The 27,801-nt window shown below is 38.6% G+C and overlaps 2 protein-coding genes across 3 annotated transcripts in view; one reads left to right on the top strand and one right to left on the bottom strand.

The window, feature by feature from the left end:
* Window positions 1–4,662, top strand: part of FAM185A (family with sequence similarity 185 member A) — a 46,571-nt gene extending 41,909 nt beyond the window's left edge. For both annotated transcript variants that reach the window (XM_075491380.1, XM_075491372.1), the window contains one exon: window positions 4,425–4,662. In XM_075491380.1, coding sequence (XP_075347495.1) covers window positions 4,425–4,540 — 116 coding nt within the window. In that variant the 3' untranslated portion in view covers window positions 4,541–4,662. The remainder of the gene's footprint in view (window positions 1–4,424) is intronic.
* Window positions 4,663–6,123: 1,461 nt separating this feature from the next.
* Window positions 6,124–27,801, bottom strand: part of FBXL13 (F-box and leucine rich repeat protein 13) — a 97,748-nt gene continuing 76,070 nt past the window's right edge. Inside the window, 4 exon segments of the mRNA XM_075491267.1 lie at window positions 6,124–7,603; window positions 16,378–16,538; window positions 19,867–20,001; window positions 25,847–25,930. Of these exon segments, the coding sequence (XP_075347382.1) occupies window positions 7,444–7,603; window positions 16,378–16,538; window positions 19,867–20,001; window positions 25,847–25,930 (540 nt within the window). The 3' untranslated portion in view covers window positions 6,124–7,443.

The raw sequence follows: 27,801 nt of genomic DNA on the forward strand, positions 1-27,801 counted from the left end.
TATGCTTTCCCTCAGATGTATGTTCTGGGGTTGGAGAGGAATCTCCTGTTGTCTTTTCTAACCCCCCTTTTTCCTGTGTAAGGAATAGATGTTGTGTCTACCTTTAGGGTTGGTCCAGCATCCAATTATTCTTTTGATCACTAGAAACTCCTTAGATGGCCTTCTTCCTCATGTGCCTCTGGAGGGAGTCAGCCTGTCTAATTACCAGATTCCCTTGAAAAGATGGGCATTGATACTGTTATCCCACAAGTGTGAGGTTCTTTACTCAGTGTGCAAGACGCCAATATACTCACAGGGCAGAGGTATTTTATTTCCTGTCTGTGCAGAGATGGGTGCTAGGTGGTAGCTCCACAAAGCTAGCACAAAGTTCGGTCATACAGGTAAGTATTTATACAGTCTAGTTATGCATATGCATAAGTAATTACACAAAGCAGTTTTTTATTGGGCTACATTTCTCTTATTTCCACTTAAAGCTACGGTGCGACTTTAATATTCTGCACACGCTCAGAGGTGAGTGGTCTCTGCTTGGGCTGGGGTCTCCAGCTCGAGGGGTGTGATTTTTAGTATTATAATGAGGATAGTTTGCATGAGGGTGCTTCTTATCCCACTTCCAGTTGTTTCAGATGGTTCCCAAAACATCTTAATTAGCTTACATACTTCTCCAGGATGTGCTTTACTCCCAAGGGCAGTAATTCTTGTTTAGACATTCCACGTTCCAGTCTGAATAACCCTTATCAACTTTACATAAGTCCTGGCCTTCCACCAGCTCCCGTTAGACTACAATACCACCGTCCTATCTCTGACTTTCTGGGTTTCTCTTAATAACTTCAAGTCGTTTCACTGTTTGGTTCTCCAAGTAGATTGTGGTGAGAAGCACCTTCCTCCTTACAACAATCATTCGCTCAGGCATGCACTGAAATAATAAGGCTTTCATGTCTGCATGAGGTCAGATCTGGATTCCCCTCTGGAACATAGCGGATTTAGATATTTCCTACTTTGATGTCCTTCAGGAATAATTTATTTCTCACTGCTCACAGAATGGCTCCTCATCCAGTAGTACTGGGAGAGCAGCCTATGAGGTGCTGTGGACTTACCCTGTAGGATTGCTTCAAAGCCAGTGTGAAAGGAGGGAGCTGACTGCATGAGTCTCGTACACTGCGTACAAGGCTTTACAGATGCGTTTAACTGCTTTTGTTATCAGAAATTCTGTATTGTTTACCTTAAGGTAATTTCTGTGCTTTTAGCTGCATTGAGTTCCAGGGTTAAATACAAACACAGCTGAAGGGGCAGTGAATAACGTGAGGCAAACAACTTGCCTTTAAAAGGGAAATAACTGAAAGAGCTCATATTATGGCAGCCTGCTGAAACTTAAGTTTCTTCTGAAACTTAACAGCTGTCCGAGTGTTGTACTCCTTCTCCCACTGTGCAGCTGACTTGGGTCTGCTGCATTCAGAGTTATGGTTCTGATCCCAGGAGTAACGCTATCCGCTGCCGTGTCCCTCCCTGTTTTCTCTTTTCTCAAGGCACTTCTAGGAAAGAAGGAAAGTTTTGAAGAAGCAATTTTTATTGACTCTTTGCCACTAGAACCGAGTGGGAAGAGCTTTGTTTTACAGTTTTACAGCGTCCCTCTAAACACTGTCCCTCTGTGAAGCCTTGATCCTTAAGCAGTATCTTAAAAAACCAAACAAAGACCCAGGTTGTATCTGGAAAAGATTACATTCCTTCAAGTCAAATAGAAAGTTCATCCAACTTTTATAAAACACATTAGATGAGATGCTATCCTACAGATTTTTATTGGTTTCAGCTCGCATTAACTCAAGCTGTTCACAGCCTTTTTGAGATATACCACAGTCCTAACAATACCGGTGAAAAACATTTAAAATATGCTCATCTTCATGTGTTTTATGATAGAATAGAGCTCCCTATTCACTCGCCTTCCCAGAGGCTGGAGAAGTTAAACAGTCAGTGCTTCACTGCATAATGTTCTGCAAAGGTTCTCTGCCTTTAGACACATGGGGGGAAAAAAACTTTCCTGGGCATTAAATTGAAAAAGTGGCCACACAGCATACTGGTACATCTGTCTTCTCCTGAGCTCATGCTGTTGTCTTGACTGGTGGGTTTTGAAATTAAAATTCCCCCCCGCTTTCCTTATTTGCAATCCAGCAGGCTGTTGGCTTTTGTGATTTAATCACACTAGCAAAGTCATCCTCAAAATCCACTTATGTTCCCACAGTATTCAGAGTACAGGCAGTGAGTACAGTTAAGACCAAACTGTCATCAAAAGGTCTCCAACTAAACCTTGTTGCTTGATTAGCACCTCATACACAAAGCTATTTAAATATCTTAAGCTTGATTTGAACCTGCTACTGGTGATAGGCTTAATAACATTAAATAGTTTGAAGATCTTCATCCCTAGGGAGTGGAACTTGACACACGCTTTCCTGCGAGCACTTTGATATTTTCTGCATTCCCTTCACAGGCAAATCTCCAAAAGAAGCATAAGGAACAAAACATTTTTCTAAGTTCACATAGCAAATGCAAAATGAGAAACAGCTCAGATAACAACGGAGCTTTAAAAGAGCTCTTGTTAATTTGTTTCTGTGTTTCTTCAAAACTCTAACTTTTTAGCAAAAGTGTAGTATGGTGTAAGCAGTGCATGAAACTGTTCATTTACAGGGCTGATCCTGGGCTTCAGTGTTTGTTCCTTGTACGGAAGTACAAGCCATAGTGACAAAAACATGAGAGGGGAACTGGGACCAAGCTCTCCGATATGCACTTTCTGGAAATATCTCTGCCCTACATTTGTGTCTTCTCTCCTTAGGAAAAAAAGCTGTATTTTCAGTGCTCTACAACTCTGTTAAGGGATCAAATGAAATTTTCCTGTATACTTCTTTGTTGGTTCTTTTTTTTGACACCTGGAGGCTATTTCCTGTTTAAAATTCAGACTGATCTAATGTTTTAACGGCTACCTCTACTTAAAAGATAGATTTTTTGTTTTCATTTCTTTTCTGTATTTTCTGATACAATACTATTGCAAATCAATGATTAAGGAAAGCTTTCTGATGAACTGAAGTTTCAGATTTTAGCAGATTTCATGTGTAACACATTTGTCCAACTTCGTGATGATCATCATAGATTTAAGTCCATAATTAGATGGGGAGCAGAACTGTGGATTCTGCCTTACAGTAGGAATGATATTGAGACTGAGTGTGATTGAGACTGCTGCTGCCTGGAGCAATCAGGAGCAGAGAAATTGTACTAGGACATCCACATGGAGAGCCTTGAAGGCATGTTGTAGTCTGATGACAAAGGACACTGAAATACCTCTTCGTTCAGTGGGAGAACTCAGTCAGTGTTGGACTCCTCTGAAAATCCTGTACTTCTAAACAGTACCTCAGCCTGCTAGTGAATTGATGTGGGTTTGGCCCATAACCTTAAATTAATCCCATTTAGAAGTACCAAAGCGCTGAAGCGCTATTGAAAAGTTCTGGCACATAGGCTTCAGTTGTGGAAACCGATGCAGTGATGTCAGTTGGAGTTTCGCCACTGTGTTTGATGTGGCCAAAATTTAACTTCAGCTGTGTTACAGGTCAGAGCAGAGCATGTTTGCAAAGTTGCTTCAGAATCTGCTTCCCTGCCATCCCTCATGCTATTCCAGGCTCAAATTAGTTCTAAACTTAGAACTCACTCAGTGACACGAACACTAAAGTAATAATAAAAGATATTTTGTAAAGATAAACAAAAGTGAAGGTTGATCTTGTGATAAAGGCACCAATTTGGGACATAAAAGATCCCAGTTTAATTCCCGATTTGGTCATAAATCTTCTGTATAAATTTGGAAGGTCACTTATTCTCTCTTGGCCTCAGTTTCTTAATTGTAAAATGAGGGCAAGTTGAACTTTCTCCTTTGTCTGTTATACAGGGAGCTTCTCAGAGCATGACCATGCATACTAAGTTTATGTGAAACATGTAAGAAGATAGACATGTCAGGGTGTTTTTTGGTTTGGTTTTTTCTTTAATCCATTATCATAAGAAAGCAGTAATAGTAGCAACATGTCTGGTCATCTGGAAAATCAGGTCTTACCCATGTCTCTTTTCCATGTTTACAGTAAAGATGAAAACTTTTCAAATTACTTAGCCAGATTAATGTCTAATGTAGACATATTTCCTAGCCCATAATAAAAACTACGGTACTATATAATAAAAAACTACAACTTTATTGTAGTAACATATTATGGGAAATGAGATTAATGCAAAAAACTGTATCAAGAATGAAATGTCAGAAGCCCCTGTTAAAAATATGTAAGTTCGTTCTACCAAATAAAAGTCTTAGAAATGTTTTCAGGGAGCTTGGAAAAAATAGGCAATGTGAAGATGATATGTTTACTGTGTGTCAAATTAAACTAAACAGAACTCTTTTCCAGGTCACATGAATCAAAGGAATGAAACGGACAAATGGATTAAGGCTGACACACAAAATGGCAAAGTGTGTCTTAAAAGCCAAAGCTGGATCCAGTCTGTCAAGCTGAAGAGTTCCTAAAGGTGAAATAGGCCAAAGAGATTAAAATCAAGAAATTGTAAAGGAACATTTCTGTAAAATTATGAAACTTTGTTGATGTATATTCTTAATATGAGAGAATATTAAAAATGAGGGCGTTTTAACCCAAGATTTGCCTGTGACAGTGGCTGGTGCTTAACAGGTCTGGTTTACTTACAGTGCCGTTTAGGAACGCCAAGATCTTACATATTCACAATTTGTCTAACTTGACCCACTTACCACATCAGTTTAAAGCTGGTAACTGTTAAACAAAAGGTTGGACTTGTCATTTAAAAATAAAAAGCATTTTCCACATCTGGTATTTGAAAATAGGAAAACTTACTTCCAAGATGACATGCTCTGCAAGCTATTTTATATTTTTAAATTAAATGTCTCAGTACTGTGAGAATTCTACTGGTTTATGCAAAATGCAGAGAATTTTCTTCAACCAAATTATTTGTATCATGGATAGGATAAAACCACTTTCAGTACTGTGAGAATTCTACTGGTTTATGCAAAATGCAGAGAATTTTCTTCAACCAAATTATTTGTATCATGGATAGGATAAAACCACTTTCAGATCTGTAGTTCTCATTTGGTCTTCTCGTTTGGTGTTTGACCCCTAAGCAGTTTCTGCCCTGTCAAGGGGTACCATACATGTAAAACTACTTCTGTGAAATGGCAGAACTTGCTCCATGTCATCCTGAACCACTTATTTGTGGACAGAAATAAGAACTCTAGCTGTGTCTACCACTGTTCATCTGCAAAGAAAAGCTTTTAAAATAAATACTCAGCAGTGCAGTGGGTCTGGCTGATTTCAAGGAGGAACACTCTACCAACTGGACGTCAGATGAGAGTTCACATGAGCATTCCCCTAAAGTAAAAGCTACCAAAGAATGGAAGTATTGGCGTAATAAATGAGAGCTGTGATCTGTTTATTTGCTACATTTCCAGTGACTTACTGTCAGCCTTTGAGGCAGAGGGGCAGAGGAGGGAGATGAGGGAAATGTGTAAGCCCTGCACAAGGACATACATGACTTTTGTGGAGGATTTTATGTTACCATAATACAAGCACACAGTAAAGTAAATGGAGCTTTTAAAAGCCTTTCCATATATAAATATATATATATATATATCCCCTTATAAAAGAAGGACGGAAATTTGTGTTTCAAAACTGAGATGTAAGAATTCCTGCCAACTGAGTGGATGGAGAGTAGCAAAGAAGAGTTCAGAGTGTCAGCTCAGGTTTTAAGTTGTGTATATGTGTGTATGTACTTTAGATCATAAAGGTACATTATGAAATGGACTTCTCCTTTCCCACAGGATTCCCCAAGAAGTATAATTGCCCCTGGCTGATGGACTTCAATAGTCAAGGGCAGCATTTTTGCTATAATTCAGGGTGGTTAAAAACTCCACATTCTGTTTGCTGTTGTGTGTGCTGTTTGTTTGGATGACATGGGCACTGATGTGTATGGCAAATTATATGTATTTTTAATAAACACTAATATATAAAACATTACTAATATTATTACTAAAAGCAATATGATGTTACTAGTTATTAGTAATTATAATACTACTTTTAAAAGATACAAAATTAATAAATGTGTAATGGTTTTAGATTTCCTGAAAAATTTTTGAAACTAATGATTTCTGTGCACTGCTGCAGACAAAGTGAAAGAAGCACCTCTAAATTCACACTGCATTGAAAATAAAAACATTGTAGTAGATATTTCACAAACCTGAGTCCATTTAACGGTTCCCTTATTCACCCGGACTACACACCCTGTCAGCCTCTGTGCTTAAGGTCATGCTTTTTGGAACTGCTGCATCATCAATTTAAGGGAGAGCGTAGTACAAAAACATGTTATTTCTTCCATGTTCAAAAGTAAGCAAGCTAAGGCATTCATATTCTAAACCTAGCTGGAATTAAACATTAGGATTGGTAGTTATTTGCTTAAAGAAGTTTAAATAAGCCATCAGAAAAATTGCACTACCACTAAAGCTACTCTGATTATATTCTTTTCAAGCTAATAAATGTTGAGACCAGCTAGAACTTTAACGTAAAGGTCAAGAATGAGCTGAAGAAAGGTAAATCTTTGGGAGTTTCCCCAAAGGATTTATATTTTTCTCTAGACAAGGAAAGATTAGTGGGTTATCAGTAATTAGGATTTGAATGGCAAATCTCATGTGTGCTCATTTTTTTTGTCCATTTGATGAGAAGACATGTTCTTGTAACTGGAGAAAAATTATCCTTTAACACTTTTCCCATCTGTGCTCCTTTTAATTTGATTCTTCTGACTGTGTCAGCTGCCAGCTAGCCTGCAGTTCAGATCTGCAAATGTAAACATCAAAACGCTTAGAGAGTTGAACTCAGCCTGAGAGGCTTTTATGAGAATTAGGGCTCTGGGTGCACAAGTGACTGTTGAGAAGGAGAGCTGTGCTTAAATGTGCACGTGGAGTTGTGTATTAAGGGAGCGGTAGGCACTACCTATTTGCTGTTCTGCATTGCTCAGGAACTGTACTTGATGAGTACCAGCCGTGTCAAGTGTGAAGTTCTGTGGGAAGTCAGAGTGTTTACGTCCTGGAGAGGACCTTCATGGCAAACAAGAACCCCAAACACACGCAGATTTATTTATTGCTTACTCTGCATGGGACTACCAAAACTTCTCATTATTGAAAGATGAAGACAGCTTGAATCAACGTCTGAAAGTTCGTAATGTTGTTTCAGCACGGCTGTCTTGCTTGAAGGTGTACACACTCCTGCGAGAAAGATTTGCAATGCTTCCTTACTAATTCAACAAACGGTCTTTCATTAAAGGATGATTAGTTTTAAGAAAAATAATATAGTGTTCTTTTCATGCTCTAGTGAAAAACCCTTGAACAGTAGAAGGTGGTGTGCAATTTCTTCATCTTTCATTTTGAAGAATTTGTTTATCCAGGCTCTGATGTATGTTTTTTGGTGAAGGTATGTTACCATCCCAGTCATATCTGAGCCAGGAAGGAGGGTCAGCATCATTATGTTCTTGTTTCTCTGATTTGGCTGTGTATTTCAAGACAGCTTGTTTGCAACGAGTTAAAAAAACAAAAATAGAAAAAAGAAAAATTGCAGAGGCTGTTTCTACAAAGAACACTAAAATCTGTTTAATGAGCAAAAGTTCCTTGTTTTAACTGAAGCTATCAATATTATAAGAGATGTGGAAATTAAAAAACCAAGATAATGGGTGAGGCCATAGAGTCACAGAATAAATTAGGTTGGAAGGGGCCTCTGGAGATCATTTAATCCTGGTCTTGCTCTAAATGGATCTAACTAGACCAGGTGGCTCATGCCAGCTGAGTTCTGAATATCGCTGGGGATGAAGATTGCACAGCCTCTCTGCGATCCTGTTCAAGTGTTTGACCAGCGTCCTGATTAAAAAATAGTTTCCTTGTGTGTAATCAGAACTTCACATATGCCACTTGTCCTGCCAGTGCACCTTTGAGAAAAGTCTGGCCACGTCTCTGTATCCTCTGATCAGAATTATAGACAGCAATAAGGTCTCCCGCAGCCTGAGCTTTCTCTTCTTGTGACTGAGCAAAGCAATTCTTTCAGCTTCTCTTTACACATCACGTACTCCAGCCCTTTAATGGTCTTGGTGGCCCTCATCTGCACTTGTTCTAGTGTGTCAGTGGCTGTCTTGACTGGGGAGCCTAAAACACAGATCTTTGGGACTGAGTAGGTGATGCCATTGGAATAATAGCAGTGTGTTTTGACGAAAACATAGCACCAAACAAGATAAATAAACCAGTTACATCAAAAGATCACAGAGTCTCCAGAGTGTTTTTTTTATAGCTATATAGGAGGCCATAGTAACTGTGCAGGTCCCTATCTCTACTTTTCTCTTTGAACGGTCTCTATATCATCTCCAAGTATTTTTACCCTTTCCTGGTACACCTTCTGCTTTCTTTTTGGCTAACCTCTTCACTTGTAGTTATATTCTGTCACCCACCTCTTTTTAAAGTGTATTGTTTCTGAAACTTAATTGAATACACGACAGGCAGCGTTACGGAGCCTTACCGTTACCCGCACTGGCCCCAAGCTCACCCCAAGGCTGTGTTTTGCAGCTTCTCTGATAACTGAACCAGAAGAGAATTGCTGATGATTTCCAAAAACACCCATGGCCCCTCTGATCTCCCTCGGCATTTTGTGGCCACCGCGCCTTTGCCGCGTTAGAACACAAAAACAAGGAACTAGAGCAAAGTGACACAGAAATAGGAGTCAGTCAGGCCTGCTGAGTGAGACGCCCTAAAAAGAAGTTGAAGAGCAACTCTGTCCTCTCCCTCCTTCCCAGGCAGTATCGGTCCAGCAACTTTCCTTGCCTTCCCGAGCTGAAGAAACTCAACCCGCCACTTTCAGACTTTTGAACGTGTCTTTCTTTCCATCGCTTCTGCACTTGGCTGTCGGCCCGCTCCCAGCTGCGCAGAGCACCCGCCTCCCCCGGCCTCCCCCCATCGCCGGCTCTTGCACTGCAGAGAGCTCCCCCGGGCTGAGCGTCCTCATGTGCGCGTCGGGGAAGAGCCAGCTCTCCACGTCTCCCATCCTCTTCGGGAGATTCCACCTGATCTGGTGGGCCACAGCCGCAGCAAGGTAGCCTTGCTCCCGGCTAGCCAATTTCCTAAGCTCTCGAACAATATAATGTATGGCATCTAGACAATACTAGAAAAAAAATCCAAATTAAAATGGTCTGTTACCTGCCAGTAATGCTACTAGAGTATTTTTTTTCCCCAAGTGAAAATGCTGAAGAGGGTTCCAAGAGAGGCAGGCATGCAGGGCTGTAATGCTTGCACCACCACAGCAGGAAAGGGGAAGCGAGGAGGGGCGGAAAAGGGACAAAATTAATGAAGCAAGGAGGGCTCCTTTTCAACCGCTGCGGGATACTTTTTTTTAAAATCTAACACTGAGACACTGTATGAACCACATGAACACAAGGCTGTATCTGTTTTTATATTAGGGAGGCCTGTGCCATTGAGGAATGTGTGCACAATTTATATGAGCTATAAGCTCTAAGCTATAAAATAAAAATCAACTCATCCAAGTCCAAATTCCTGTTTTTCATGGAAACTGCAATGTATGGTGGCTGTCTGAAGCATGTATAAGGGGAGCTGTTACTATTTTTTGGACATTTATGTTGTCCCATGCCTGGAGCTACAGTTGATTAGTTTGCCAGAAACAGTCATTCATTAATCATTAACACATGGCAAAATAGATCATTTATTTAAGATATACTGTACTATGATAGAGCCTGCTAATTTATTTATATAGTGTCTTAAATGAGCACATTGATGAATAAAAGCATTCCAGCAAATAATTACAATTATCTTTGGCAAAGCAAATATCTTTTGGTATAAGTCAGACAAAAGTACTGGCCCAAACACATGGCTTGAGCGGCACTGGAATATATAATTGAATCCTTACGCAAAGTTTCAATCCCTTAGTAAAAGGGATTGAAAAAAGTGTAAGAGGGGGTAGCTAGGAAATACGGTTCTGCATCACAGTCTGAATCCTGAGCCATTCCAAAATTCAGAAATGTGTGACTGGGTCCATCATAATAAAAAGCAGAGGTGTTGAAAAAGACTTTTTGAGATGAGGTTACAAAAAACCAATCAAGAGTAAAAAGTAATGGAAAATAAAAACTTAAACATGGGAGAACTGTTTATAGTGCAAATGCAGGAGAAATTAAGCCAAAGAGGCAAGTGGAGGCAGGCAGCTCATGGCAAAAGCAGAAAGCATCCTGCAACCGTGCTCCAGGTTACAAACAGTGATAAGACTACGTAAAATCTGAAGTATTCTGAGGTCTAGGTCAGCTCAGTGAGAAGACAGTACTATGGTTTTTTTGTTGCTTCTTCTAGAGGAAACTTAAGAGTAATGATTCTTAGTCCTTTACCAAATCATGTGTAGGTTGTCTTCATTTCTGATTACATGTGTGTTGGACTCCCAAATCCTTCCTGCCTGGAGACCTGAATATTTGGATAATACCTAAGAAATTCTGCTTTTTCAAGAAAACAGAGTTCTTGCAATTGCCTTTCTAATCGACAGCAACCATCAGAAAATGCAACAACAACAAAACCCAAACAAAAATCAGAATGTTCTCCAAATGTATTGTAGCTATTAAGACCCAATGTAATTTCCGTTTAAAAGGCAAAAATTGTAATAGTATTTGTTGATGAGTCACTTGTTAACAGAGTAGTATTAGTTTAAAAGAAATGTAACTGATTTCGTATTAGTGCAGACAAGAAAGATGGAAGCATTTAATTTTTGCTCTCAAAGAACAGCTTTTGGTGGAACCAAACCGTTACAGACGAGACTCAGTTTGGTGAGAGCACAAGGCTGGCTGGCTTCTCAAGGCAATGGCAGATTTCATCTCTCACTTTGCACCCAGAAATGTTGCTCTATTGAGCACCACACCTTTCTCAGCACTGCAGCTGACTTTAGATGGTGTTTGTGTTTTGAAGTTTGAGGAGAATGTTTTACAGGGAAGAGACGTGTGTCTCTAAAGATGCCATTGTGTTATTTCTCATAGGATTAGTCCCAGGTGAAGCACAACCGATACAACCTTTTCCTACAGAAGCCACATTTTCAAAAGCAGTTAGTTAGCTTTCTTTTCCTCTAGTAGAAGAAATCAATTGTACCAGTGTCATTTACTCCCACAGGTAGGTAATCCATGATTCTTTATGGCATTTGGAAACAGGATTAATTGAAAGGTCATTAGCCTCTGGATACAGAAATATGCAGCAAGATATCAGGCCATAGACCTTTTTTTTCTTGTAACATTTAATAAACCTGGAACCAAGCTGGTATGTTGGCAAATATAATCTTGAATACTACCTGATACTGGAAAGAATGGACAATTTATATGCTCGTAACTGTTTCCTATGAAGCTGTATTGGACTGAAACTTGAAGAACTTTGTGGCTCCATATGTTTTCTATTTTAATCTTATGAAACAGTAAAAATAAAACTTTGAAAAAGAATGTGACACAATACAAGAGATATGCCTCGATATTTGCAAGGCTCAGTCTATTAAGAGATGTCTGCTAGGACTGGTTAGTGGTTAATAATGAGTAATGGGGAATTCCTTTGGCAAAATGAAGTATACATGATTTATAGATTTTGTAGGGAAACTTTAAACTAAAACCATATTTCTTCTATTGCTTATTTAGAACCTAAGTGTGACAGATGCACTCGACCTCTTAACCAAACTAGCAGTAGTTTGGTACAGGCTCCAAGGGAGGTAAAGGCCTGAGCCGTGACCAGGCCAAGAGCTCCTCTGGTCCCGATCTGTTCTCTGAAAACCCACAAAGGAGCAGAGTGACACAGTGAGCATCAACGCGTACGAGCTTGGAACACCGATTATGCAGTTAACGCATGAATAGCGGGTGGCTTTTCCAAGATCCATTTATCAAGGAACAAAGAAAGTTGTGGGTACAAAGACTCTCATGCATGTCATTCCTATCGCATGTAATTTGACTACGAGCCAACCACTTTATCTATAAATATGACAGCCAAAGTGAGCCTTCTTTGAGCTCTCCCTGCTAGGCAGTGTGGCTGCATGGCGGTGATCTCCCCTGGAGCAGGGACACCTCTCAATGTTGCTCCTCGAGGCAGAGAGACCTTTTACCAATGGCAGATCTTTGGTAAGCGACCAAACCGTGTATAACCTTACAGTATGGTAACATTGATTCTGTCTTGGTAACTTTGATTGCGTGCTGAATGGATAAATCTTGCTTATGCAATCCCTCAGACATAAACCGTTGTCCAAGTCTGAGACGAAGATTGGACCTAGCCGCATCTAAGCTCCATCAGGAGTTTAGAAAGCAAGGGGGTCTACTCTGAACCTCGTGACTCAACGGGAGGGTCCTCTGTACCCCTTTGTATCTTCCGTCTCTCTGTGAGCCACTTTAACTCAAGTGTAACCCAATTTTCTTGTGTATGTTTCTTCCATGCAGTAATTAATAGAGTGAACCTTGCCATCAAACTTTATTAAGTCGCACTTTTATAAATCACATTAAAACTACTTTTGCTAATACCTTTGATGGTGATTTTTTTTGAGCAATCTAAATCACTTATTCGCAACACTAAGCCACTAGCATGTTTAGTTCTCCAGATTAATCTGATTTTACATAGATGTCCTCTTCCATCTCCTTAAACAGGGAATGAAATGTCTCTGAAATGTATGTTTCACACCTAAAGAATATAAATTACACCTGAAAACAGCCTTTTCCTCTACATCATGTGAAAATCCAAGAACCCAAATAAGGTTGTAAGAGTTAGTCTGAAAACAGAGAATGAGGCCCTGTTGTTCATTTTTCTGACAATCTGTTGCTTATTATTCATTACTAAAAACATACAGGTTGTGAATGAAATACATAGTTCTATAAAAATATAGTGACATACAAGTGACAGTACTGTCATTGCTTTTGATGTCATTACTGAAAATCTGCTGCAAGATGACTAACAGTGTAGTGTCACTGCCATATTTGACTGTGCTTTTGATGTAGTTATTGTCAGAAAATATATTTTTTATAATTTTCACAATATTGGCCTTGAACTACAATAAAAAAAGATTTTTCGAAAGTGTGACACATACAGGATGTGGAATATATCTGAATCTAGCTGTGAACTCCTTTATTTTCTGAATATTATTCTGTCTAATGACAATTTTAGGGTCTGCATTGAAAAGTCACTCTGATCTTGATGTGGTCAATCTACTCTGCAGCCTGCCAAGGTCTAGGGAAGCTCTTCAGACCTGTTGGAAGGAACAAACAAAAAATCATCAGTGCTGAATTGTTCTACATGATCAATCCACCTGATAGTTTTTGTCCCAGACTCAAATGGCACAGGGTAAGAGCTTCCTATCATTGAACATTCGGTGCAAAGGGTTAGAGACCGAGGCTGGCAAAGAAAAGAACCATCCACCGTCGCACACCAGAAAATCAGGCTTAAGAAAGTAAAATTGGCAAAGTTTGCCTAGTTCTAAAAATCACAAAAAGGGCAAAGATAACAGTGGGTGGAGATGTGTGTCTCATGGTTGCTCTCTGTTTTGTAAAGATCTATAATTCTCCAGGGCTTTCTTTACAGTAAAAATAAGTGGTTGGGAAATTCCTTGGCTAAGTCAGAAGAGTTTAATCTAGATGTTTGGAGAACCCATAGCATATGGGACTCTGAGGCCGAGGCATATTCCTGGGTCATCCTGCAAAGGCTACAATAATGCAAACAGTTTTGTGAGAAGTCAGGTCAGCTCTTTGATCATGGCTCACCCAACATAAATCGGAACTCAACCCAAATTTCTGTTCCTACTACATCTCACTTCTACAGGAAGATGTATAAGCAACCAGAGCCCGAAAGGGATGACACACTGTTTAATGCTCTGAACAGAGATATGAAGTCACAGAAAAAGCAAGTCAACAACAGTAACCCAGGGGTAAAAGAAAATCCCTTGAGGCTTACTATGAGAAAAACTGTAAATCAGAAAGTTATGAGGAAATTAATCGTATTTATTTGAAATATCTTTTTTCAGAATGAAAAGTATAGTTAATTTAGAATAATTTTTTCAATTCATATGCATACCAATCCTTCAAAACACTTTATGTATCTAAGAAGTATTTAATTAGAAGTAGAGGTTTTGAGATGGAAGTTCTGAGATGACATTAAGAAAACTAAGAAGTCAGAGGCAGTAAAGAAAATAAAAGTAATGACAGCAGAATTGTCTGTGGCAAGACAGTTAGAGGGAAATAAACCAAGGAGGGTTTGGAAAACATGAAGCACACTGGAAATATCTTTTAAGTTACTAAGCATCTGCATGGCTCTTGTGGTCTCTAAAGTGACTATTAAACCCTGAAACGATTAAGCACAGAGTGCGCTATCTACAGTGGTCCTGTTAGAGTGGGGTTAGAGCTCTCCTAGTATGGATACTCTCTATATAATATAGTATTATAATAACCAAGGGATCAAGCCCAGCCAGCATGGGTTCAGGAAAGGCAGGTCCTGCTTGACCAACCTGATCTCCTTCTATGACAAGGTGACCCGCCTAGTGGATGAGGGAAAGGCTGTGGATGTTGTCTATCTGGACTTCAGTAAAGCCTTTGACACGGTCTCCCACAGCATTCTCCTGGAGAAACTGGCTGCTCATGGCTTGGACGGGTGAACTCTTCACTGGGTAAAGAACTGGCTGGACGGCCGGGCCCAAAGAGTGGTGGTGAATGGAGTTTACTCCAGTTGGCGGCCGGTCACAAGCGGTGTTCCCCAGGGCTCGGTGTTGGGGCCAGTTCTGTTTAACATCTTTATCAATGATCTGGACGAAGGGATCGAGTGCACCCTCAGTAAGTTTGCAGATGACACCAAGTTGTGTGGGAGTGTTGATCTGCTGGAGGGTAGGCAGGCTCTGCAGAGGGACCTGGACAGGCTGGATCGATGGGCCAAGGTCAATTGTGTGAGGTTTAACAAGGCCAAGTGCAAGGTCCTGCACTTGGGCCACAGCAACCCCATGCAACGCTACAGGCTTGGGGAAGAGTGGCTGGAAAGCTGCCTGGCAGAGAAGGACCTGGGGGTGTTTGTTGACAGCCGCCTGAATATGAGCCAGCAGTGTGCCCAGGTGGCCAAGAAAGCCAATGGCATCCTGGCTTGTATCAAAAATAGTGTGGCCAGCAGGACTAGGGAAGTGATTGAGCCCTTGTACTCAGCACTGGTGAGGCCGCACCTCGAATCCTGTGTTCAGTTTTGGGCCCCCCACTACAAGACAGACATTGAGGGGCTGGAGCATGTGCAGAGAAGGGCAATGAAGCTGGTGAAGGGTCTGGAGCAGAAGTCTTATGAGGAGCGGCTGAGGGAGCTGGGGTTGTTTAGCCTGGAGAAAAGGAGGCTGAGGGGAGACCTTATTGCTCTCTACAACTACCTGAAAGGAGGTTGTAGAGAGGTGGGGGTCGGTCTCTTCTCCCAGGTAACAAGTGATAGGACAAGAGGAAATGGCCTCAAGTTGCGCCAGGGGAGGTTTAGACTGGATATTAGGAAATTTTTCTTCACCGAGAGGGTTATCAAGCATTGGAACAGGCTGCCCAGGGAAGTGGTTGAGTCTCCATCCCTGGAGGTATTTAAAAGATGTTTGGATGAGGTGCTTAGAGACATGGTGTAGTGGTGGTTTTGGCAGTGTTAGGTCTATGGTTGGACTCGATGATCTTAAAGGTCTTTTCCAACCTATATGATTCTGTGATTCTGTGATTCTGTGATTCTGTGATTATATATTTCTTACTCTTACTGAAGTCATAAAGTTTAAGTTATATACTCGGATATATCAACCAACCATGCTTAAACTTTAGTTCTTTTCCAAACAGTTTGGTCCCTTCAGCGTGTCTGGCCACTGTGCAGTTCTAGGTGTATGGCGCCTGGTCTGTGATGCTCTTAACCCCCATGGAAGGCTGATGGATATTGCATCTGCATCTTGGAGACACAGAGCTGAAAACTCAGCTCTAAACCTGACCAGAACTGACTGGCTTTTAAACGCCATGGGGAATCAAGAGGCTGGGTCCATTTACACCAGTAGGGAATTTCCCTAACCAGACGTTGTCCGCCATAAAGATAGATGGGGTCCCTATTTCCCTTCATTTCTGGCTGACACTAGAATATACAGATACCCGCACCAAGCCACAGGAATCCTAAGCCAGCAGTGTGGACACTCCCTAGATAAAGGAGCAAGATGGCTCAAGCCAGATACCTAGCATGGCAACATGATGCCAGTGAAGGAAAAAAACCTCATGTTTCTGGGTTTACAACCACCTCTGAATTAAGGTTAGGAAATATCCTCTTACTTGGTAATATTTCTACAGTACAGCATCTTGAGAATCTGGACTTGCTTACAACCTTTCCAAAGATATTTCAGTGCTTTGTCAGTAAGATGAATGCAACCCGAGACATCCAAGAAGTGGAGATAATGGCAGCCTGCAGCCAAGTATTGGATACAGGTATCAGTCATCTGTAAATGAAGGAACAAGATAAGCAGAAGTTAGAAGATTATTGAATAGTTGGAAAAAAACCCCACAGAGCACAATTTTAGTGTCTGATTTGTGAGAAAACTATGTTTTAAAATACTTCATGGAAGTAAATTTCTGGCACACGATAATTCTGAATCTCTGCAAGGGGCTCTACAGGAACCATCACTTAAATATCAGGAACATATGAGGTATTAGTTAACTGTGATTCCAGTACAGTCTAAAGTATTGTGGGATTTTTTTCACCTAATCAGAATGGTTTAACTTTCCCAACCTCATCATTTTGTGTGTAGCACATATAAGCCTTTAGCCTGACCTGCTATTGCACTGTTCTTGCTAAACTGTTAGGCTGCACTTACAGTTTAGTTATATCAGTTTTGTATCTCAGTCCTCTGTTACAAACAAGCATCTCGCACCAAGACCTTTTTAACCTATAGTTGTTTTTCTTTAGCTCTGAAGTAGAGCTGCTTAGTTCCACCTCACAATTCCATTTTTCTAAGCTGATATTCATTGCCATTAATGCTGGAAGTTGCATTTTAGAAACACGAGACAGAGTCTTTAAGGTACGTAAGCAGTCATGCAAGCTACTTAATTGCTCCACTGGCCTCAGTGGAAACAGTCAAGAATAAATTATGTGCATACTTTAATTACCTTGTTCAGTCAGGACCAAAAATCAAGAGGGGACATGCTAAAGACCTTTAAAAGACACTTGATTAAAATCAGTGGAGTGGGATGGTGGAAAGAGAGATGAGAGTTTCAGTTGCATTAAACAGCCGATCTCATGAGAATCTAAAAGGGACAAATAGGCAAGATGAAGCTGGGACCTTGGGTTGTGGAACAGAAAATTAGCACACTACCTCATGACGCAGTCCTCCTGGAATATAGAGGTAATTCTGTGCTTTGCTTATTCCAGATTTAGCTAAATGCTCAATATTAAATCTGCAATAGATTATTAAGTAGATTAAAATATTAATAAATAGATTAATATTCCTATTGAAATAAACCAAAGGTGCTGACTGAATGCAGTAATCGGTATCAGATGCATTTAAGAGAAATCTACATTCATCATACACTCAATCCTATTCCCTTTAGAGGACTGAATTACAGAATTCATTGTCTATTGAACTGTGTCTTCAGAACTTTGCTATTTAAATAGCTGATTCATTCATTTAACCAGAGATTTATTTTCAGTTCTTGCTATATTTTTTCATGGGTAGGCTATGTTTCCCACAGCAACTTCATTTTTTTCCTATGAAATAAGAATTACTCTTGAATCAGGCTCATTCCCTGAGTAAGACTCAGAACTGCACTGCTGAATATTTTAGTATCAGCATTTGCAAAATGACTTGTACCTGTCCTAGGTATACAGAAACGTGACAGGGAGGCTCACTGCACTTTCACTGAAGCCAGTGGGGTTTGTTCAAAGACAATTAATTTGCCCCAGTAGATATGATTAAAGTGATGAGCTCTTCTAATCTTAGAGTAACCTGTGTACGTGTAGCACATGCCAAAACATTCTTAACGGACATGTATTTGTATGTTGATTTTGTTCCATGTTCTCTTTCTACAATTTTTTTTAAATTTCTTTTTTTTAATATAATATAGCTGATGTTGCAGGACGTGACTGTCAGACGTATTAACATATAGCCTTTGGAACAGGTTCATTCTTACTTTAACCTCCTGACCATTTTTAAACAGTCTCTGAGTGGAAAATATTTCTTTACTTAGCAGCTGGACACCCTCAATTTACACTAGAGATTGCCAAAGGATTTGAAAGACCCATTAGTTTTAACATCCACAGGTGTGCCCATCTCATGTTATGGAGTTGCAAGCTGGATTCAAGTCAAAAAAAGACTTGTAAACTTATGTGTAGGTTTATATGAAAGAGTCTTGATGTTCTTTTCCAAAAATAGTAGGGTATTAGCAGTTAACAGATTGGCTTTGTAACCGTTTAAAGAAAAGATACCATCTAGGAACAAAGCATTGGAAGGAGATTACTAGGTCACTGAGTCTACTTCTTTTTCCTATTTGAAGGAACTACAAAATACGACCCAGCTCATTCCCTTATCAAGAGCCATCCTAACATTCCTTAATACTTTGCCACCGACTCCCTTCCCAGGATGCTGTTTTATAATTCGTTGCTCTGATAATCAGAAACTCTCCCAATTTCCAGCCTGCCATTTAATGGGTTTTTTGGGGTTGGATTTTTCTGTGTTAGTCTATAAGGTGTAATGGAAGCATGGCAGAGGAGACTGCTTGCAGAACTACCTAACTTCAACTACTTTGGGAAGACCGCCATGCACAACTTCTATTGCCACTGTTATTATGGAAAAATAGCCTAATATCTATCTAAAAGCAAAGGATACAGGAGACTGAGCCCCATGTATGTAAGAATTAATGCTGTACAGTAGGTATCTGTAAGCTATAAACCAAAGGCTATTGTAAGACACACACCAACTTCCTTGGCCTGCCAGATCTGAGACAGCCTGTGGGTTTTGGCCTAGAGGCTGAGAAACGTATGAACTTTTGGAAGGCTAACGAACCCATCAGAATACGTATAATTTAGGGCTGGCTAACTAGTTAGCTGGATCAGCTCAATCTAGTTGGCCAGGAGGCTAAGGTGTTCAGCCACTGCAGTGAATAAGAGGACATGAGGACTGTGTGGAGGCCTGAAAGGCTAGTCAAGGGTTATGGAGATGGCGTTGGAGAGGAGAAAGGCAGGGACAAGTGATGGCTGCAGACTTATTGTGGAAGGAAGCAGGACATGGGCACTTCAGTAGGAAAAAAGGGGGAAAATTGTCAAATGAGTATGATGACATTTTGAAGGATAGTTCAAGATTAACTTTTCCAAAAGTAGTAATAAACTCAGTATATTCCCACTTAATAGTGATGGAAGCAACACTACAACAACTTTTTCATGAATGAAAATACCAAGAGTTATTAAAACAAAGACACCACTGTTTGGAAGCACCCAAAACACCAGAAGCTGAGAGAGCATTTGCAGAAGTATCACTTAAAAGCCCTTCTCTCTTCACCCTTCCCTAGACATCAACCCCTGGAGAGACAAACTTTTACCTGATACAGACACCTTTGTGTTGTAACTGCAACCATTAGAAGAACACCAAACACTCTCAAATCTCAGAACTTAACATGGAAAGTCAGCTGAACTTAAGCTTTGATTTCTAAATTACTTGAGTATGTTGTAGAACTGTGACAAGACACAGATGCCAGCAGGTCAAATTTCTGAATGAAATACTAAGTACTTCTTTGCAATAGCAACCCCAGAACTATTGCCCCGTTTCTCATACATACCTTTGGGCAACCTGCTATGTTGACAGACGTTAGTGTGTGGCAGTGAAATGCCATTGCTTTCACAGCTTCATCCGTCAGCTGAGGGCAGTACGAGACATGGCTGTGTTCCAGGTATTTTGTGCCCGTGCAGAACTCCTGAAAAAGCAACAAAAAACCCAATCATTCTTAGGTGACATGCCTACTCTATTTTTTATCAATTCGCGATATATTTACATCAACCCTTTGATCCACTTCAGGCACTTCAGTTTTCTAAGTACCCTTTGTTAGAAGTGAAGTCATTCAGCTGTTGGCTGTGAATGTCACTAGAAAAAGAAGAGGCTATTTTCCATTGCTTATATATTATACTATGTGTTCATTAGACTAACATTTATATAAGTGCCACTGTATATATTAAAATATGTTGAATTTGGGATCTTTAAATTGAGCACAATCCAACCCAGAACCTAAAAGATTTGTGCTTAAAGGACCAGCCCCAAATACATTTATTCTTCTACTCTCTGCAAATGCCGATTTTTGTGTATATTAAATTTTCTCTTTTTTTTTCAAAAATAAACAAACAACTGTATCTCTATAAATTACATTATTTTCTTGGAAAGCAATGGGTAAGAATCTCAGGACTGTCACTCGGGAGTTCTGGGTTCTGATTTGCTCTGTGGAGCTCAGGCCAGGTAACTGTGGCTGAAGTGCCATGTAATTCCTGCTGTGATACCTGTTGACTACAATGTCTATCCTCATTTTTAGAGTGAATAAGCACCTGCAGATCCTACTGACTTCAGTTCCAGCAGCTTTGTAACTCAGGTATTAGCTTTTTACACGTACGCCGTGTAAAACAGGTCATTTTTGGAAAATAACAGACCAAACCATTCAGTGACCTTTCCCGGCTTATAAAATGGAGTGGAGATAACTTCACACATTATGAAATTGCAAGAGCTGTTTACAAAACATTTTGGTGACCTGCAGATGGCAAGTGATAAATAGGTGTAAGGTATTATTATTATTACTATTATTACTGTTGTTATCACTACTACTACTACTACTACTAAGACTTTCTAGCTTCTGTCTGAGTTTTTTTAACTTTTACATGAATACCTTTTCCATGTTCTCTTCTACAAGGCCAATTGAAAAGACCAAAGGGACAGTTTGACCAATGCAATGTGTTCATGCATTTTTCATCTTACATTTGATACTTACACCTCTGACAGGTGATCATATGAATGAAAATTTTTGGCAAAATGCACGTTAAAGTGTATATTTTAAATAGTATCAGAGAATCCCACATAGAAGTTTCCTTCTCATGAAACATGGGTAGTTATAACTTTGGCATACAATGCACATTTATTGTTTGCAATGAAACTCGTATGAAAGGCCACATAGATTCATAAAATACACATTTCTCCTCTGCACTCTGAAACTTTTTTTACCTTTTGGCCTGAATCGTTTTCAAACCTGAAAATATTCACTTCTAGGCCTACAAAGAGAAGGAGAAGGTAGACCATGATTTGAGCTTGTGGAAACCTTCTCTTGAAGAGCCTGCAGATCTGTTAACTCAAGAGCCAAACAACCTAAAATCATATTTCTTCATCTAATAGTGCCATGATGTGAGCATCGCAGAATATTTTGGGCTCAAGCAAAGCTTTAGCTTCAGTGAGAAGCTCTCTTCTTCTGTGATGTCCAGACTAGAACCATGGTGAGATGCCTTAAATTTGTCACTGAGCTGATCTTCCAGGCCTGCTAATCTTGGCCTAAGGCCAGTGTAATTTGTCATTTACTGGAATGGAAATTCTACCTCTATAGGGGAAAGAAAGAATACTTATGTAGCAGATTGAATAAAAAACACTGGTTGTATGAAGTTTTTCAAAACTTTTAATAATTAGTCCTGAGGTAAAAAGACTAAGGGCTACATGGATAACTAACACATGTGCATGCACACAGAGGCACGCAAATGCATATATTTATCATGCACAAATATTACATATTTATCATTCTGAAAAAAATTCCATAGTAATCAGGCTATTGCCTTTGACACATAGCTATTTTTTCCTTATGTAAAACAGGAACTCAGCCACTAACATATGGTTGATCACTGGTAAATGTTAGCTCTTTGATGACCAAAAAGTATATGATTGTGCGTGATCTTCATAAGTCTTACCCAAACAGATGCAAAGAAACTTATTAAGTCTGAAATTTGTTTCATAGATTGGAATTTTAGAACTTTTTCTCTGTATCCTCACTCTATCTTCTTTTTTTCCATCTATCAGGATAGCTGTAGCAAGGCAGTGCTTCTTGGGCTTGTTTTATTTTACAAATAGCAGGATGTGAATGCTTTAACTTAGGACTGGTTAGAGTGGACAATTCAGAATTTATAAAAATTGACTTCTGTACCTTTCCTATTTCAGTCCTAGCTTTACAGGCTGTTACCTGCAATACAGAAATATTCTAAACCCAATAAATGAATGTTTTTTATCCATGTGTAAGAGAAACTGCACTCCCTTCAGAATCAGGCCTCAGATGTGATGGCTTAATCACTACATTCTCAGCTAGGGTATGTAGCACAAGCTGAAGCCAAGATTTCAATGCCTGTGAGATACAATTATCTTGTTTTTACTGGCATAGTTTGCCTGCATGCATATTTAAAATATCTTTCAAAGTTAGGTTCTGAATTTGCTCATAACTTTAAGTCTACCCCTACATTATTTTGCAAATAGTACTAAAATTATATTTGCAATCAAAGGAAATGGAGCTTTGTTTGCTCTCTTCATCTCTGTATCCCTGGTTCTACGCCTATAAAGAAAATAACAGAAGAGGTTGTGAAGATAAATAAAGTTTGCAAAACATTTAGACACTACAAAGAATTGAACACCAGATGAAGGAAATAACATCATTTTCTAACTTATTTGCACAACTTTAATTCTGCATAAATAAGACCTGAGGACACACACAAGCATCAATGAAAATATAAAATACTAAATTGCTGCTCATTGAGCATCATCTGAGTTATGAATTGAGCAAAGATCCTATTTATAAAATATGTGATCACATAAGCATTTACATACTGTTATAATGCCTGGGAACAAGTAAATGAATGAACACTGTACAGTCAACATTATTTTTGGCATTTTATAACTTTGAGCAATTTACCTTAACGGTGTTAGTAAAGCTCTCTTAATATGCATTTTCTTTTCACATAATTTAAATATTCTTTATATAATCAAAGGATAACCAAGATATGCAGCATGCAATGGGGTTACTCTCTAAAAATTTTCCATAATATCCTTAGATTCAACTTACAAAAAAGGACATGCCGTTTTGTTTCAAATTACTTCCTTACCTCCTTTTTCTCCTGCCCTCCCTAGATCCATGACAACATGGCTTCTGCAACTCCTACATGTACTCCCTGCGGATGCTCTCTTCCTCAAAAAGTTCAAATTCATATAGCAGACAAGGAAAGCATAAACACTTCTTTTTTCACAGTCTTTTTTTGAACTTACTCTATGTAGTGTGACAACTGAAATGGCTTCTTAGCTGTAAGCATAGCACAACACAGAAGTGAATATTCTTCTCTGAAAGCAGCAGTGCTAGCACTACCTGACTTTCCATGATATACACAAGATGTACATACTTGGTCATTGTTTTGATTAAAAACATGGACCTTTACACAGAACATTCATGAAAGGTGAGTCAGAATTATCCCCAAAGAAGCAAATCCTAATGGCCTGACGTGTGTGTTGGGTAACAAGATTCAATCCAGATGCATCCCTTGTGGTGCAGCAACAACTGACTCATTCTTACAATATATGGCTATAAAATGATGGATGTTGGAGCTTATAATGGAAAAAATGTAGAAGCTGAAGACTGGGATTACGTGATGGCATTGCCTGTACCTGCAGACTTACGATCTGCAAGTGTTTATGGGCATGAAATTTGTATCATTAAAACACATGATTTAAGCGTTTCTGTTATACATGGTTAGGAACAATTCTCAGTTACAGAAAAAAGTGCTCTTATTTGGATGTAAATCCTCTCTCCTTCCTAACAAGACAGATGGTTCTTTTTTCTACTGTAAAGTTACCAACCAGTGTTTATTTCTTATATTGTTCTGAAACACGGAGCAGTAAATCTATGCAATCGTACTGAATCTGTCAAATCTCCATAAGGATTTAGGTAAACTTCAAGCAATCTGTGATAAAAAATTTCACAGTTTAACTATACATTTTGGAAACAGTCATCTCCTTTTCTTCATTCTGAATTTTCAAACTAGGCTCATTTCATGCCTACTAGATTATGTATGGAAGTAAACAGCAAAAAGTTGATCCCTATCCACCCTTTTCACGCCACTTGCAACTGAAAAGATCTCTGTTGTATTCCCTCAGCCACCTCCCTTCCAGACCGCAGGTTCCTTGCTTACTTATCTGTTCCTTTTATGGAGATTGTACCATAGCTCTGATCATCCCTGTTACCCTCTCTGAATCTTTTCCAGTTTCCAATGCAATGCTTTATCCATAAAAAGAATTGCAGGAACACCGAATAACTGGTTTTACCAAAACAAGACAATGAGTACTAATAAGTCAGAATTCAGTATCTAGTTACTGCTGTGATGATAGTGTAAGTCTAATAAATATTTGGATGGCAAGCCTCATTGTTGACATTCGTCAAAAAAAAGCAAGAGTCAGTAAATCAGAAATATAAAAAAATTTATAAGCATTGTAAAATGAAATGAAAATACTGTATTAGTGTTAATATTTCTATGATAATTGCTGATTATTCAACAGAGAAAGTATTTTCTCACTGTGTAACTTCATAACTTATCATCAATGTAAATAACTGCCTTTGTGGCAACTTCAATTTGTGGGTTGCCTTTTCTACAAATCAATTAATTTCCTGTCCGATTATAAAGATTATTGACCCTGGGAAATTTCTAAGTTCATAGGCTATGTATGAGATCAGAACACTAAATAATACATGTTTTAACATAGTCCTTTTATTTTAAGAACAATATCTAGCTTTATATAGCCCAGATCCAATATTTACATTTCAAAACCACTGTATATAATAATTTTAAAAAGAAAAACAATGGAAAAAATGAAGTTTAGTGAGATTCAATAGATGTCTTGCTGTGAGCATGATGAGATCTTTAGAATAAGAATTCAGTATTTCAAACATCTAGCTTAAAATACATGTAGTCCATTTTCTAGCAGATTAGTTTCATCATTAGATACGAATAAATTACGCATTTGATGTTTTCATAGAACATTTTCAAAGGTTTTATTCAAATAAGGACACCGTGCAATTTGTGCTATTTTTCCCATAAAACAGCTAAGAAAGACATCTATTCAATCAGGAGAAGATGCACATGCATTTCTTATTGAAATACAATTTGTTATTTTTAATCATACCATTTATGGTAAGAAATATGCCGTTAGAGGTATATTGAGACATATTTTTGTGTCACTGAGAGATAATGACATGTAGCAATATATCAGCAGCACATGAGGAACCAAGTGTAACAGACTTAAAGAAATTCAACCTTTCCATTGAGCTAGGCATGCTAAGGCATCTAAATATGGCATTCAACAAATGACTGACTAAAGAAGCAGAAAGCAAGACCTGAAAGCCCATACCAGCAATGGGAAAAGTATGTTTTAGATAGAAATTGGTGAAGGATTTGTAGAGCAAGAAAGAAATAATAGTACCAGCAGTTTAGATTGCAATTGGCACAGTACAATTCAGTAGCAGTAAGGCTCTTGTGGAGTGAATTTCAGAGTCAAGCAGAATTCAAGACACATTAAAATTCATGGAAGGAATGAAAAAAGAAATGGAAAGGAATGAAAGGGGAGAATCATTTGTAAGAGTGAGAGTGTAGAATGGCGTAATGAAGAATGAATGATGACGTGCAGAGAAAATAAGATCAGTTTTGGACGTGGTTAATTGGAAGAAATAGAGAGGCTTCCAGGAAACACCAAGAAAAGAGGTGAAGTTTTACCTGAATCCCAGTATCACTGATGTTTTTGCATTCTGATATAGAAAGTTCCTTTATTTTTCCATGGCGGCCAAGGGCTCTCAAGCCCTAAAAAATGCCAGAAAAATTAATCTTAAAAATCAATACATGTAATTACATGTAATTACATTTAATATGTTAAGATGGTCAATAATATCCAATGCCTATATATTAAAGCTTCTATCTAAGAATTACAGCACCTTTTAAGACATTCTCTTCAGCAGAATGCATATAGTTTATCCTCCGATTTTTGCTTGAAGTATGTACAAGGGTTAAGAATTCTTTGCAGAAATAATTCAATTGAGAAAGCAAAAAATTAGATTTTCTGACCTGTTCAGAAAGAAAGAAACTGAAGAAAAGTAGCGTGGTGTGAAATACTTCCACAGGATACAGGCCAGGACTCTCATAAAGCAAAATACATTTACAGATCTCCTCCAAAATTTGAGTTTGAAAGAACTGTTCACAATTTTTTTTTGTTGGAAGAACAAAATACTATTTGCTACGACCAAATAATATCTTAAAATTGCTGCCTTTATGATTTGCCTACCAGTAAGGGCTTTATAGCTACAGCTATGGTACAAGACAACATTTGAAATGGTGCAGTCACACTCACAGGTGCATGAACAACCCCCATATTCAAGACAATAGGCAGGTGAAAACTTTGGTAAATTCCTATTTTAGGAGCGCAAAAGGATCTGAAGATGCTTTGTGATTTTTACTGCTCGTAGACCAGGAAACAGAACCACATTATGATCCTAAACTCTCTAATCTGAAGGAGAATTAAATGTTGATTTTGTAAAATGTATTTTGATAGTCACAGCAGAATATGTCTGTGCTTCCTATCAATAAAGTAAACTTTACTGAAAAACAAAGTTATCACTTTATTCCATATGGTTAATAAATTATCTACAATTAAGCAGCAAACAGCACTGCACAGAGAGGAAATATCTTCTTGAAAAAATAAGCACATGTAAATAGTGTCTGGAATCCAGATGTGGACACTGCAATGATAGTGCTGGAAGAGTGCGGCTGGAGTTCAGATTTTGCAAATTCCTGAAATCTCACAGGCTGAATAAAAACAAAAAATGGAACAATGAAAAAGATTTCCAATCCTGGCTACTTATGAAAACAAAGAAATTTGCATTTTTCTCAGCAGACACAGTTATGTGGTGACCATTACTTTCAACAGCTTCATGAAAATCTACAGATTTCAAATTTTTGTTGACCAGAGCACTCCTATTCAAGACAAAAAAACGGTTATGTACTTAAACCCCAAATGGGTTTATGTCAGAACTTGAATTCCTTACAGCAGAGACTGATAGTGATAGGTGTGACCTTATGGACATAATTTCTTCTTGCATTTTTCTTTATTTAAAAGTGGCACAACTTTAATGTACTTGGTAATGAAATACTAAAGAATATTATGAAGATTTTTTGCTACTTGACAACTAATGCTGCTATGACTTCAAAGTTAATTTATAATCATTTTATATGACTAGAATGACATTGAATCACAGAACAACTTTTTTTTTTTTCCAATTAAAATCAAAGTCTCCTTTGAGGTGTTTCATTAATAATTTGAGATTTGAGAAGGGAAAGAGTGAAGACATGGAAGACAAGGAATGTTATTAGGAACTGTCTATTGCGTAGAAAAACTACAAAACTTTTACGTTTCCAAAAATAAACCTCTTCAAACAAGCTCTACGCAGGAATTCTAATCTATATGAATTTTTAAACTATTATTTTTGTATCTAACATATATACAAAGGAGCCAATTATCACTAGTTTTATTAGACTTCCTGATTTATTCAGTAGTATTCCCTGATAAATAACATCAGGATCCCCATCCAGGATACTGACCTATTTCTAGAGACTTTTATCTTCTGTACTAAGCCTCCAGACATTTTTGAAAGATATGGTCAGAGCTATCATATTATCAC

This window comes from Mycteria americana, chromosome 1 (genome assembly GCF_035582795.1).
Source record: "Mycteria americana isolate JAX WOST 10 ecotype Jacksonville Zoo and Gardens chromosome 1, USCA_MyAme_1.0, whole genome shotgun sequence".
Taxonomy (NCBI): domain Eukaryota; kingdom Metazoa; phylum Chordata; class Aves; order Ciconiiformes; family Ciconiidae; genus Mycteria; species Mycteria americana.